Source organism: Chrysochloris asiatica, unplaced genomic scaffold, assembly GCF_000296735.1.
Source record: "Chrysochloris asiatica unplaced genomic scaffold, ChrAsi1.0 scaffold00061, whole genome shotgun sequence".
Classification (NCBI taxonomy): domain Eukaryota; kingdom Metazoa; phylum Chordata; class Mammalia; order Afrosoricida; family Chrysochloridae; genus Chrysochloris; species Chrysochloris asiatica.
In genome coordinates, this window is record NW_006408579.1 from 14,457,095 (window position 1) to 14,470,910 (window position 13,816).

At 38.9% G+C, this 13,816-nt stretch overlaps 1 protein-coding gene across 2 annotated transcripts in view; it reads left to right on the forward strand.

Moving 5' to 3' along the window:
* CCDC80 (coiled-coil domain containing 80) overlaps positions 1–13,816 on the forward strand; it is a 46,796-nt gene that overhangs the window by 19,787 nt on the left and 13,193 nt on the right. For both annotated transcript variants that reach the window (XM_006864184.1, XM_006864183.1), the window contains 3 exons: positions 117–273; positions 10,796–10,932; positions 12,877–13,025. In XM_006864184.1, the coding sequence (XP_006864246.1) occupies positions 117–273; positions 10,796–10,932; positions 12,877–13,025 (443 nt within the window). The remainder of the gene's footprint in view (positions 1–116; positions 274–10,795; positions 10,933–12,876; positions 13,026–13,816) is intronic.

The window sequence follows — 13,816 nt, forward strand, 5'->3', positions numbered from 1 at the left end:
TGTTTTATAGTTGTTGTTGCTATCTGGTATCTCTGGTTCCGATTTTTACTTGACTTTTTCATCAATATGAAACTATCACTGTATATTAATCTGTGCTTGCTTTCACCCACCTCAAGCTGATTACTGCGCCTAAGGCTGAGAACCACATGTATGTGCAACAGCGAGACGAATATCTGGAAAGCTTCTGCAAAATGGCCACCAGGAAAATCTCTGTGATCACCATCTTTGGCCCTGTCAACAACAGCACCATGAAAATCGACCATTTCCAGCTAGGTGCTCTTAAAATCTTTTATTTATTATTGTATTTCTCATATCTAAGGTGGCGCAAACTTTATGAGAGGGGTAGAGTGGGAAGGGGAAGCAAAAGGTGGATGCAGATGACCAGAGGGCCTCTTTTCCTTGTGTAACAGAGGTCAGTGTGCTTGCTTATTTATATGACCATATAGGGCTTTTTCTGGTTTAAGTTTTAGCACTGTAAAATGAAAACTATGCAAGCACCCTATGGTTCAAAAGTCCGCAAGGCAGACAAAAGCTAAAGAAGAATACAAAGGGAGGGGTACCAGCAAGGTATTGAGGTACTCATTTGAATCCTGAGTCTTGCCTGTGAGCGCCACCACCTAAATCTCCTGTAGATGACGCATGCACAGTGGGGACCTGCAGAACCTTAGAAGTACTTGACTTTGGGCAAGACTGAGGAGGGAATTAACCAGGGCTGTAAGAAGCTATTAACATATTAACATTAAAATAAATGAAAAGTCACTTAAAATATAAACTGAACTGCATCTGAGTCCTTTTGGCAAGCTGAAGAAGTTGGCTGAATTAAGAGTTTTCACAATTCTCCATATTAATGATGCATGTGAGATGCATAAAGCGTACAGCTCAGCATTGGATAGCTGAGATCTAAGTCATTACAGTTCTCATGGGAAAATTACAAGATGTACTGTGAATATTTCAGCCTCATAGTCAGAAGTCCAAAGTATGATCCACCCATTTTATTTTATAATTATTCCATTTCTAGGTCTTTATTCTTAAAAACACCCACACACAAATGAACATTCTTTCTACATACATTATCTACTTTGAGAGCCTTTTGGTTGTGAAAATGATTAACACACTTGAAGGTGTGAGTCAATCTAGAGGTACTTAGGAAGAAAAATCTGGCAATCTATTTCTGAAAAATCAGCTCTTGAAAACTGACTCGACAGCATCTGTGTTTGCCTAGTTTTATTAGCTCACCTTCCCCTAAGATATCTCCAAAGAAAAATAAATAGCATCCATTAATGTCTCATTATAAATTATTGCATATTGGTGATTGGTTTGTCTACGAGCTCATGTGCTGTGTATATGTTTGAGGGAGAGAGCAAAAAATTGAATGTGTCCTTAGAAAAAACAGGAATAGCAATAAAAGTCATGCATGCATCCCAAAAATACAAGAAAGGTCCTGGAGTCAAAGTGAGAGTTCAAACCCAGAGACACAACTTACTGGTTTCATGACCTTAGACAAGTCACCTTCTAGTCTTATCTTAAAGGATGATCAGTCACAGACTGTGGGGAGGATTTCTTGATATAATGTGTGCAATACCTGTAAAATATTTAGGTGAATTGGATTTGTGTGGCTTTCATTGTTAATACCAGTGGGTTTGACAGACATCTGGAAGTCAGTGAATAGTCACAGGGACAACCAAACCCAAACCAAATCTTATTGACTCTGACTCAGGATGATCCAATGTGTGCAGAGTAGAAATATGTTCCGTTGGGTTTTCATAGCTCTGAACTTTCAGAACAAGATTTCCAGACCTTTCTTCCAAGATGCCTCTGGATAGTCCAAACTGATAACCTTTTGACTAGTAGCTGAGTGCCTCACTGTGCTCCTCTGGGTCTCTTTCACAAAGACTGTTGTTGTTAAGTGCTATTGAGTAGCTTCCAACTTGTATCAATCCTGCAAAGGGTTTCCAAACTGTAAATCTTTGCAGGAGCAGAAAGTTTCATCTTTCTTCTGCAGAGCAGCTAGTGGGTTCGACTACCAACCTTGTGGTTCACAGTCTAGTCCTTATCCTACTGAGCCACTGCAATTCCCCCACAAGGACTTATTGTCAAGTGCCTTCAAGTCGGTTCCAACTCATAAGGACTTTATATAGGGATTCTGAGGTGCAACTGGTGGGTTTGAACTGCCAACATTGGGGTTTGCAGACCAATGCTTATCCTATAGTGCCACACCAGCTCAGTGACTAGAGCACCGAAATACTCCTAATTGCTCTTCTCAAATCACCAAATGTTGACCCATGAGTCCTCACAACTGCTTTCAAAGGTCAGGCTGCGTTATTACTCCTGATGATAAAATTGAAGCTCAAGAGACTAATACTGTAAAGCCAAATATGTAGTGGTTGAACTGGGATTCGAGCCATTTGCTTTCTGGATTTTCAAATAGTAGCATGAGCCAGTAGCTTAATTATGATCCAGATGTCTCAAGAGGAAGTAAATAAATATTCATTCCAGCACAGAGACTGGCACTGATCGTGATGAAAACTATCCTTAACCAGGTGTTCCCAGTGTCAAATGTGTTACCCACCAACCTTACACAAAGTATCCTCCTTCCTTATTTCAGAAAAGTTTGGAAAAATCATTAGATCTTCCATCTCAACCTCTGTATTTTCTTAACTATTATAAGCATATTGTGCTGTCTTGACAAATTTTTTTTTTCACATAATCTTGCTATTTTCTGAACATCTAGATTGACTGTGAATTTTAGAGGAGCTGAAGCTTTGTTTTTACTGCCTTATTGGAAACCAGGTATTGTGATTTGGGTGTTTGTCTCATTGAATGGCACACTGGACCAGGTTTTGAGGCCTTTATTTTGCTCCTCATCTAATTCCTGGAAGACCTTTCTTACCTTGTACCATGTCCCAGGTTAGCCTTATGGGAAAGACTTTAACATGCTGAGCCAAGGCTGAGAGTCAGCCATGGAAAAATAAGAATTGACATGAGTCATGATCTCAGTGAACCAAACTCCAGCCTTGACCAATTTTCAGCTGGAAATCTATCAGATGGCCTTACTTTCTTTCAAAATAAATCAAGTGCTCTCTGCTCTTCCAGACTTTTCCTGGGCTTTGAAAGTTGCCCAAATTCACCTACAGTGTAGGTTGTACTCACTTACTGGTCTACTGGCTCAGTCTTTTGGGAACATCAATAATGAAGCTACAAACAACCAGGAAACTTACCCTAAGATTTCAGGCATTTTTTCTAAAGAAAGTTATGTATGGTTCTGTAAATTCCCAGGAGAGATAGCCTATTTGGTTTGGCCAGCACAATATATGTTATATGTTGTTGTTAAGTGCTGTCGAATCAGTTCCGACCTATAGCAATCCTATATAGGGTTTCCAAGGAGCAACTGGTGAGCTTAAACCGCAGACCTTATGGTTCAAACTGACCTTGCAGTCCAGTGCATTAACCCGAAGGTTTTTAAATGGCATAACATATAAATGCATTTTTTTCTCTTTCATTGTCTTTCTTTATTAATTTTTGTTTTTTAAACTTTTTATTGTGAATTGAATGCAGGTTTACATATAAGATCATCAGCTTTACATTTAAACAAATAACACACTTTACTTCATCTCAATAATTGTAAGCCCCTCCCTGGAACAACAGCTATCCGGCTTCCTCTCTATGGTTCCTACCTCCACTCCACCCACCTTCCTATCTCTTCTCACTTTTGTCCTTAAGTACATGTTGCCCCTTTGATTTTGAGTGGTTGACCATTCCATAATTCATAGTGAGCATACTTTATTATTGTTGTTACCCCTATATACCTATCTACTGCTTGGCTGAAAGTTGGGCCACCAGAGTGAGTTCCTTTCCAAACCTGAAGGGTAGTTGAAGGCCATTGTCTCAGGATTCTCCAGTCTCTTTATAACTTAAGACCAGTTGTTTTCTTAAGTTTTTCACAATAATGGTAACATACAATATTTGTCCTTTTGTGACTAATTTCACTAAGCATAATGTCCTCCAGGTTCATCCAAGTTAGAAGGTGTTTCGTAGAGTCATCATTATTGTTCAGTGTTGCATAGTATATCCCATTGCGTGTATGTACCAAAATGTATTTCTCCATATTTCCATTGTTGTGCACTTAGGCTGTCTCCATCTTTTTGCCATGGTGAATAGTGCTGTACATCAGCTGCTCCTTGGAAACCCTACACAGGGTTACTATGAGTCGGCACCTTACTTGGTGGTTCTTAACAATAACAATGGACCAGGCATAGGGACTGCTGGGCCATAAGGTATTTCTATTTCCAACTTTCTGAGGAAGCACCATACCATTCTGCAGAGTGGTTGAACCATTTTACAGTCCCACCAGCAAAGTAAGAGGGTCTCAGTCTCTCTACACTCTCACCAGGATTTGTTGTTTTTTTGAACTTCACTGTAAATGTTGGTGAGAGATATCTCATTGTTGTTTTAATTTGCATCATCTTCCTGAATGTGCCTTATCTTGGAAGCTAAGCAGGGTCGGGCCTGGTTAGTACTTGGATGGAAGACCACCTGGGAATCCCTAGTGCTGTAGGCTTTGGGAGTTTGGTGCTGTGGGTTAATGTGCTGGACTGCAAGGTCAGAAACCCCATACAAGGTCGCTATGAGTCAGAAACAATTCAACGGTTCTTAACAACAACAACAATGGCTAATGACTATGAACAATTCTATACCTTTTGGCTGCCTGACTTCCTTGGTGAAGTGTCTGTTCATGTCTTGAGGCCATTTTTTTAATTGGGCTGTTTGTCTTTTTCTTGTGGAGGTGTTGTAGTTTTCTATAAACTTTAGACTTTTGTCCCTTGTCTGATATGTCATTGCAAGAAAAAAAAAATCCCAATCTGTGGACTCCTTCTTACTCTTTTGGCAAAATCTTACTCTTTTAATGCACATAAGTTTCTAATTTTGAGGAGTCCCAGTCATCTGTTTTGTTTTCTAATACTTGAACATTGTATGCAATATTTGATAGTGTATGTATGCTATGTATTGTTGTTGTCGTTGCTGTTAAGTGTTGCCAATTGGATTCTGACTCATTGCAACCCTATCTGGGGTTTCTGAGGAGTGGCTTTGAGGAAGCAGAGAGCCTCATCTTTCTCCTGTGGAGCAGCTGGTGGGCTTGAACCACTGACCTTATGGTTTGCAGTCCAGTGCTTATTGTATGGAGCCACCGTGCTCCCTATTTAACTTTTGGATAGATGATAAGTTTTCTGGATTCAAAAGTTAAAGTTATGTACAAAGATAAACCCAGACTACTCTTGTATTCTCTTCTGACCTGTTTATCCTGCTCTCATTGCTCTATAGGTAATTATTTGTTTGATTATTTGTGTTCTTTATATTCCTTTCAAGTTTCTTTATGCAAATATAAATACTATATTCCCCTTATATTTATATAAAATGTTGGTGGTGATGGTTTTGTTGTTTGATTGTTGTCAAGTTGATTCCAACTCCTGATGATCCCATGTGTGCAGAGTAGAACTGTTCTATGGGATTTGTAAGGCTGTGACCTTTAGAAAGCAGGTCAGCATATTTGTCTTCCAAGGTTGAGAGCATAAGTGCAATCATTTTGAGAGAATAGCTGTTTTGCTTTATTGTTGTTGTTTTTAAGTGTCATTGAGTCAGTTCTGCCTCATCACACTGTATAAGATTTCCAGGGACTATCTGGAAACAACCCAATTAATCTTGGAGTCTGGTGCACATCTTACAGTGCCACACCCAGAAATTTATTAAGAGTAAATAATGGGTTACGCTGTTCGAATCCACCAGCCATTCCACGGAGAAAAGATGAAACCCTATACGGGGTCACTATGAGTTGGAACATACTCAACAGCAAACAACAACCAACAACCAAAATACATATAATCAAGCACTGCTTGAAAGCATCTATTATACACCCCTAAACTTTGCCTTGTTTCTTAAATGTATGTTTTGAGTATTTTAACTTGAAATGTTAATAATTGTCTGGCTTTGCCTGGAGCCTGGTCCCTGTTCTGATAAGGAGTGACCATCTGGACAAAGAGGCACCAGGATTGTAGTCATACCCTCCTTGAGATGCTTATTGGAGCATCATGATATAGTGCAATTTAGTATGAATTTGGAGTCCTGATATGGCACCGTAGGATAAGCACCCGACTTCATGGTCAGTTTGAACTGCAAGGTCAGTGGATCAAACTCACCAGAAACCTTATACAGGGTTGCTATGAGTTGGAAGTGACTCAACGGCATACAACAACAACAGTGTGAATGTTCGAATTGTAACCCCCTTTGCATATAGTATGTGACTAACCTTATGAAGTAGTACAAAAAGTGCTGGGAGTAATGTCCTTCGAACACCAAACACACCTCTTTGCAGCGGATGTTCCTGTAGTTATAATATATTGTTGTTGTTGTTGTTGTTATTGTTGTTAAGTGCCTTGGAGTTGGTTCCGATTCATAGCGACCCTGCACAGGGTTTCCGAGGCCATAAATCTTTACGGGAGCAGAACGCCTCATCTTTCTCCCGCGGAACCGCTAGTAGTTTCGAACTGCTGACCTTGCGGTTCACAGCCCGATTCGTAACCACTACGCTACCAGAGCTCCTTATAGTATAGTATACTAATAAAGTTTTAATATAGTATGATTATAATAGTTAGTTATAATGTAATATAATCATATAGTGCAATTATAATATAGTATAATAATAAAGGCTTTTCTCGTTCTTCATCTGGAGTGTTTTTTAACTGGGTTCAATCATTTGACAGCATCAGAACTGAGCTTTGGGGTAAAAAAGTGCCTCTGTGTGGATTCCAGCCACTAACATTTCAGCTAGTAGTTGAATACTTAACTGTTTGTACTACCCAAAGTCTCCCTTTATACAAAATGTAATATACTATGTATGCTGTTCTACACTTTGCACTTTTTATTTAAAGTGTTTCCTGTAGGTCTCTACATACCAGTATGTAGAGATCTTTGTCATTTTTAATTAAGCCATTATGAATAGCTTTATTTAACCAGACCCTTGTTGATAAACACTTTGACTATCTTCATTATTGTCATATTATAAAACAATTTCACAGTTAGTAACCTTACACACAAGCCATCCTATGTACCTGGGTTCATCTTTAAAATACATTCTAAGAAGTAAGATTGCTGGATCAAATGGAAAATGTATCTAGTTTGGTATATTTCCAGACTTCTTTCCATTCAAATGCTGCCATTTCATAATCCCATCAATGAAGTATGTTGTTGCTGTTGTTAAATTTTGTCAAGTTGGTGGGTTCCAACTCATAACAACCCTGTATAGGGTTCCTGAGGAGCAGCTGGTGGGCTTGAGCCACTGACCTTGAGATTAGCAGTCCAATGCTTTTCTATAAGTGCCACACCAGGACAAAATATAAAGGTATCTATTTCCCTAAACCTCTCCAATAGAGTGTGTGATCAAACCTTTGACCAATCTGATATGTGAAAAATGGTATCTCAATGTAGAATAGTAGCATTGTTCTTTTTTATGAGTATAATTAAGCATCTTTCCATATATTTAAGGAGCATTTGCATTTATTTTTTAGTGCCCTTTGCTCATGTTCCTAGTGAGTCATTGATCTTTTTCATCTCAGTTTTACTGGTACTCTTTATATAAATTATAGTGAAAATTGAGACTCCCAGCTTCTCTCCCTATCCAAGATATTGACTCATTAGCTTGGGGACAGAGTCCAGGATTCTGCATTTAAAACTATTATTCAGATTTTTCTGATTTTCAGCTCAGTTTGATCTAGAGTGGAAGGCTGGGTCAAGGATAGAATTGAAATAGAGGTGTAGTGATATAATTTAGCATCTGATTTTAGAAGCCTCTAAAGAGTCTAAAGTCTTCTAAAATGGACAAAGACTTTAGAGTTTATTTGCTAAACCATGGAAAGGCAACAAAGATTTGTGACTATATTATTTAGATACATTTAAAATAGTGTTTAAGGTTTGGTGGATTTGTTCTGTAGAACAGAAAAATGCTTCGGTAGGAGACACTTCACTGATTGACAAGTTGCTCTCTCTAGGGGCCAAGTAAGAGCAGCAGCTTTGAGATCAGGAATGACCAGGTTACTCCACCTATGGATCCAGTCCAATGACTCATTTCACATTAGGTAATGATCCATTCATAAAATAAAATGGAAGCAAGGAGATCACACACAAACAGTCATTTGAATTTATGTTTCCAACCAAAGGGAAGTTAAGTTCTGTAGCTGAAAGCAGAATTATCATAACTGAAATGAATCCACTATTGCCCTGGTAGCATGGTGGGTTATGCGTTGGGCTACCAATGGCAAGATCAACAGTAGGAATCCACCAGCTGCACAGTGGGAGAAAGTTGAGGCTTTCTGCTCCATAGAGATGTATAGCCTCAGAAACCATATACTAGGAAACCGACCCCTAGGTACACAACCACCACTACCACTGACTGCTCAGTTATCCTGGGGATAGATATTTTTAAGATAAGAGCATTTAAGCTCTGGTAGTATAGTTTCCTCCAAGTTAACTCAAAGCACAACTGAAAGATTTTTGTTTGTTTGTTTTTTTAATCTGTATGGCTTTCTTGAATAGGATAATCATACTTTCAATACTTTACAAATGTTTCATTTAAAAGATCTACTACATTAAAATCTAAATTTAGAAAAGAAACATGCTATGTCTTCTCAAATTGGACACCCTGAGTTGTATAAATGTTATAATACATGCAACTGCTAACCAAGAGGTTTGTGTCCACTCAGAGGTGTTCCAATGAAAAACCAGGTGACCTACTTCTGAAAAGCCAGCCACTGAAAAATTGTTATGGAGCACAGTTCTACTGTGTACCCATAGAGTATGTGGTTCATACTTTGAAAAACTGCTAGAGGAGATTGGGAATGACTGTAACTATGGGAGAGGCCAGTGGTCCAAGGACTTTGGTGGATGGCCTGAATTTAGGAAGGGGAGGACCTGATGGGAAGAATCCACAGAGAAGCAATAGCAGCTTTGAACACACCACCTGGCACACAACTGGTACTTAAGACTTTGTAGTTGAGCCTGAACTCTCCTGAGTTCAGGTATCACTGCTGTCTATAGTCAGACATAGACAAATACATGAGACAAAAAATTGGCTACTGACTTCTGGGTTTGGGGGCACATATCTCGCTTTCACTCTGAGGTAGGTTCTTACCAGATGCAACAGAGTTCATTCTCCATGACTATCCCTTTCCACAATAATCTTAGGCATGAGGGATAGGTTGTGTGGAATGACCAAATCCTACCACATTGGCTTTCATCTGTGAATCATTTAGCTGAGTTAAGAACATGTGGGCAGTTTATAAGATTTGTTTTTACAGTTTTTTCCTAAGCACTGCAGCCCTTAATGAAAGTTAGTTTTAGTAGATCTTGGATAAATTTGACACAAAACTGTCAAAAGTCTGTTGTTTTTGCAAACAGAGGAGACCCTCTTGTTCACACAGATAATAGGATGCAGAGTGTAACTGAGACTTGCGGCAGAAGAGGCTACTGGAGAGAGAAGCTGGCCTTGTATCATATACTTTCCTCAGAATTCAGTCTGTTGTCAACTCTGGCTTCTTCTCTTCCTAGTTTGATCAAATGTTGATCAGTGCATTTATTATCATTCTTGGCAGATTTTCCTACTCAGAACAAGCATTAATTTAAGATTCAGTCATTTCTGTAGTCTCAGAATGAAGAAATTTTCATATAATGTTTGGTAGAAACAGTTCAGGAACTATCTTGTTTGAAAGAATAACACAGACCATACATTGTTTTCTTGCTATACCCTAGTAGAACAAAGTTTGCCTTAGATCTTGGTGGTAGCTCCTCTCTATCTTTTGAGGCATTTTGCTATAACAGAGACAGCACTAGACATAACTGAGGTAGCTCTATTGAGGTAGACTCATTAACAACTTGCAATATGCAGATGACACACCCTTGCTTACTGGAATCAAAGAGGGTTTGAAATACTTACTGATGAAGGTCAAAGACTACAGCCTTCAGTATAGATTGCATTTCAATGTAAATAAAATTAAATACTCATAATTGGACCAAGGTCAGTTGTTCAAGACCACCCATCACTCCTCAGAAACCCTGTATAGGGCCACTACATCATAATCCCACTTTCATATGTGAGGTTATTGAAAATACCATGGCTTGGGTCAGGCATACCTTAGTCCTCAATCTGACAACTTGGTTCTTCAACACTTTAAAGAGATCTTGTGCAGCAGATTTGTCTAATGCGATACATCATTTGATTTCTTGACTGCTGCTTTCATGAGTGCTAGTGGTTAGTGCATACAAAATGAACTCTCTGATAACTTCAATCTTTTCTCCATTTATCACGATGTTATTTATTGGTCTAGTGGTGAGGATTTTTGTTTTCTTTACATTGAGGTGCAATCCATACAGAAGGCTGTGTGGTCTTATCTTCATCAGTAGTATTTTAAGTCCTCTTCACATTGAGCAAGCATGGTTGTATCATCTGCATACCGCAGGTTGTCAGTGAATCTTGCTCCAACCCTCTTGCCATGTTTCTCTTCATAAAAACCAGCTTCGTGGATTTTTTGCTAAGCATACAGATTGAAAAGAAATTATTAAAAAAAAAACACAACCCTGGCTCACACCTTTCCTAATTTTAAACTATTCAGTGTCTCCTTGTTCTGTTCAAACAACTTCCTCTTGGTCTATGTACAGGCTCCCCATGAACACAATTAAGTGTTCCAGAATACTCACTCCTGCTTCTTGGAAACCCTGCACCCAGACTTATTCACATTTCATTTGCCTTAAGATAATGAGAAACCCATGCGCGTGGTGGGTGATGAGGATTTGGTAGACCAGCATCTCATCAGCGAGCTGAGGAAAGAGTATGGAATGACCTACAATGATTTCTTCATGGTGTTGACAGACGTGGATTTGAGAGTTAAGGTATGGGTTCTTGTTCTGGTTGATGTGCTGCTGTTACATAAAACTGAGACTCATTGTTTTTTTGTTTATGTCAATGAGATTATTAGACATATAATTAAACTGCTCAAATTATTTCCTAAAACGTAAATTTTTAAATGACCCAAATATTCTTGGTTCTTCTATAAAATTTGTGGCAGAAATTTGGTCTCTGACCTCCTATGGCCCAGCTTCTTGATTCACACTGGATATTTCTCTGATATCAATGTCATGCATTCATTGGACACTTATTGCACTATGATGTGCCAAACTCTAGGAATAAATGGTGAAGTATATTTTGCCTCTGTCTTTATGAAAATCATATTTAATACTGGTCAAGCTTTGGAAGGGTTAGAAATTTACCTCCTGTTTCATCATAGATAAAAACTGTAGGATTTTGCATACACTTTCTTTCCATATTTAGGGACAAAGGTCCTGGATCATTAACAATTCTGTAATGTAAACATAATAATAACTAACAAAAGTAGCTAACTTTATTGAGTGTTTTTCTTGGGCCAGTGTCTCTCCTTAGCCATTTACAATTCTTATCACAAGTCCTCTAAGATGAATATAAATATTGATTTTTTTTTTTTTACTTATATATCCTTTGATTCACAGAGGAAGAAACAGAGGCCTAGATAATTAAGGTACTTGCCCACACTCACTCAGTTAGTGTTAGACTTCAACTATCTTTACCACTGTATCTTACTATAGTAAGCCATGCTTAAATGAGGATCTCTAGGCAAAAGCCTTGGTCATAAAAATAATTGATTCAACTTGCAATATTTTTATGTAGCTGGAGAGAACACCTTTCGTGAATTCATTCTTTACTTGAGTTGTGCCATCTCTAATGTAAGAGGTAGAACTAGAACTTCAAGGCCCCTGTCAGCTAACAGTCTCTAATTTACTGAATTCTCATTGTGGGCCCAGCTCCAAGCCTTGTCCACACTGCTGTCTGATTTGTGCTGGTTTCGTTTAGCCTTTTGGGGTAGCTGTTATAAATCCATACAGCTATGATGCAGGAGACTGAATCTCATTGTTGTTCATTTGTTTATGAAAAAAAGAGTAAGATGTAATTTTAAGGAGTGTTCACTCAATAAAATAATCTTTAAGAATAATAAAGACTTCATGGAGACTCCTGATAACCACAGAATAGGTTTCTTCCTGTGGAAAACTGCCCTGATTGCTCAGGTCTGATACTCTAACATGTTATTCCATTTGCTTTCTGCATTAGACAGAGTGTTTCTCTCTTCCCCTCCAGTTGTATAGTGACCAGCTTAATCCCAGAGGTAAGAAAGTGAATCTAGGAATTGTATGGTGAGGAAGACATGGACCCTTTCCAATGAAAAACACATGAAATCCTCCTGAAAAGTAATACTTGTTTCATGGTTTCAGAACCTCACAACATTAGCAGAAGCTGACTGCAGTGGAGGCAGATGTGTTTCCGTGGTAGGATTCTTGTCTTCAAATGGGAGACCCAGGTTAAATTCCCATCAAATGCTCCTCATTGTAGTCATTACATATCCATCTGCCAGTGGAGGCTTGTGTGTTATGTGACGCTGAACAAATTTCAGCAGAGCTTCCAGACTAAGAAAGACTAGGAAGAAAAGCTTGTTGATCTAAATTAGAACTTAGCCAATGAGCACTCTGTGGATCCCAATGGTCTGATCCCTAACCAATCATGGAGATGGTACAGGACTGGGCAGCATTTTGTTATGTTGTGCATAGGGTCGCCATGAATCAGAGGGTGGACTTCAGAGTAGTTAGCAACTATTGTATTGCAGGAGAAAGTTTCAAATCAATGAGAATTCTAGGTTTGATTTCTAAGAGTTCTCCTGAGTTTTATGAATTCTCCCAGGTTTTCTATCTTCAGATCAGAGAGAAGAAATCAACTTATGCATCATATACTGTCTACTCTTTCTTAAACAGCAATACTATGAAGTGCCAATAACAATGAAGTCTGTGTTCGATTTGATCGATACTTTCCAGTCTCGAATCAAAGACATGGAAAAGCAGAAGAAGGAGGGCATTGTTTGCAAGGAAGACAAGAAGCAGTCTTTGGAAAACTTTCTATCCAGGTATGTCACCTTTGCCAACTATGAGAAGGCATGAGGGAGTTTGCTCTTGGGGAACTAACGAAAACAGCAGGAAAGGATAGAGCTGGCTAATGAGCTTCAGTATTGTCTGTTGGAAATTGCCCTGGTCAGGAAAATGGTTGGGTTCACTTCTAAAGCTGATTGTTTATTTGATAACTTTGAATAGGTCTTTTCTCTCTTTTCTATTTGTTTCTTTTTTGGCATAGATACAAATTTTCCTTAAGGGTTAATTTATTTAGCCAGTGAATTTAGAGATCTTTCTATTCAACATTTTAATTCTATGGATTTATTTCTTCTTGTTGTTAAGTGCTGTAGGGTCAGTTCTGACTCACAGTGACCCTGTAGAGGAGTTCCAAGTAGTAGCTAGTGAGTTTGAACTGCCGACCTTATGGTCAGCAATTCAGTGCTTATCCTACAGCACCACATCAGAGGTTCTTAGGCCCCTTCTAATTCCAGACAGAATTTAGCACACTCTGCTTGATATTCCCCTTCCTTCCAGCCCTGATTCTCCAAGACCTGTCACTTATTGAAAAGGGTTGTGCAGAAGCTCTGGTACTAGTGGGGGAGGAGCACACCCTAAGAAGAGTGTAAAATAATCACTCTACTCCTCCCTTCCCCATCCCTCCCTATGGTGGATCAGAGTTCTACTCCTCCCTTCTCCATCCCTCCCTATGGTGGATCATAGGTCTCCTCCTCCCTTCCCCATCCCTCCCTATGGTGGATCATAGTTCTACTCCTCCCTTCTCCATCCCTCCCTATGGTGGATCATAGTT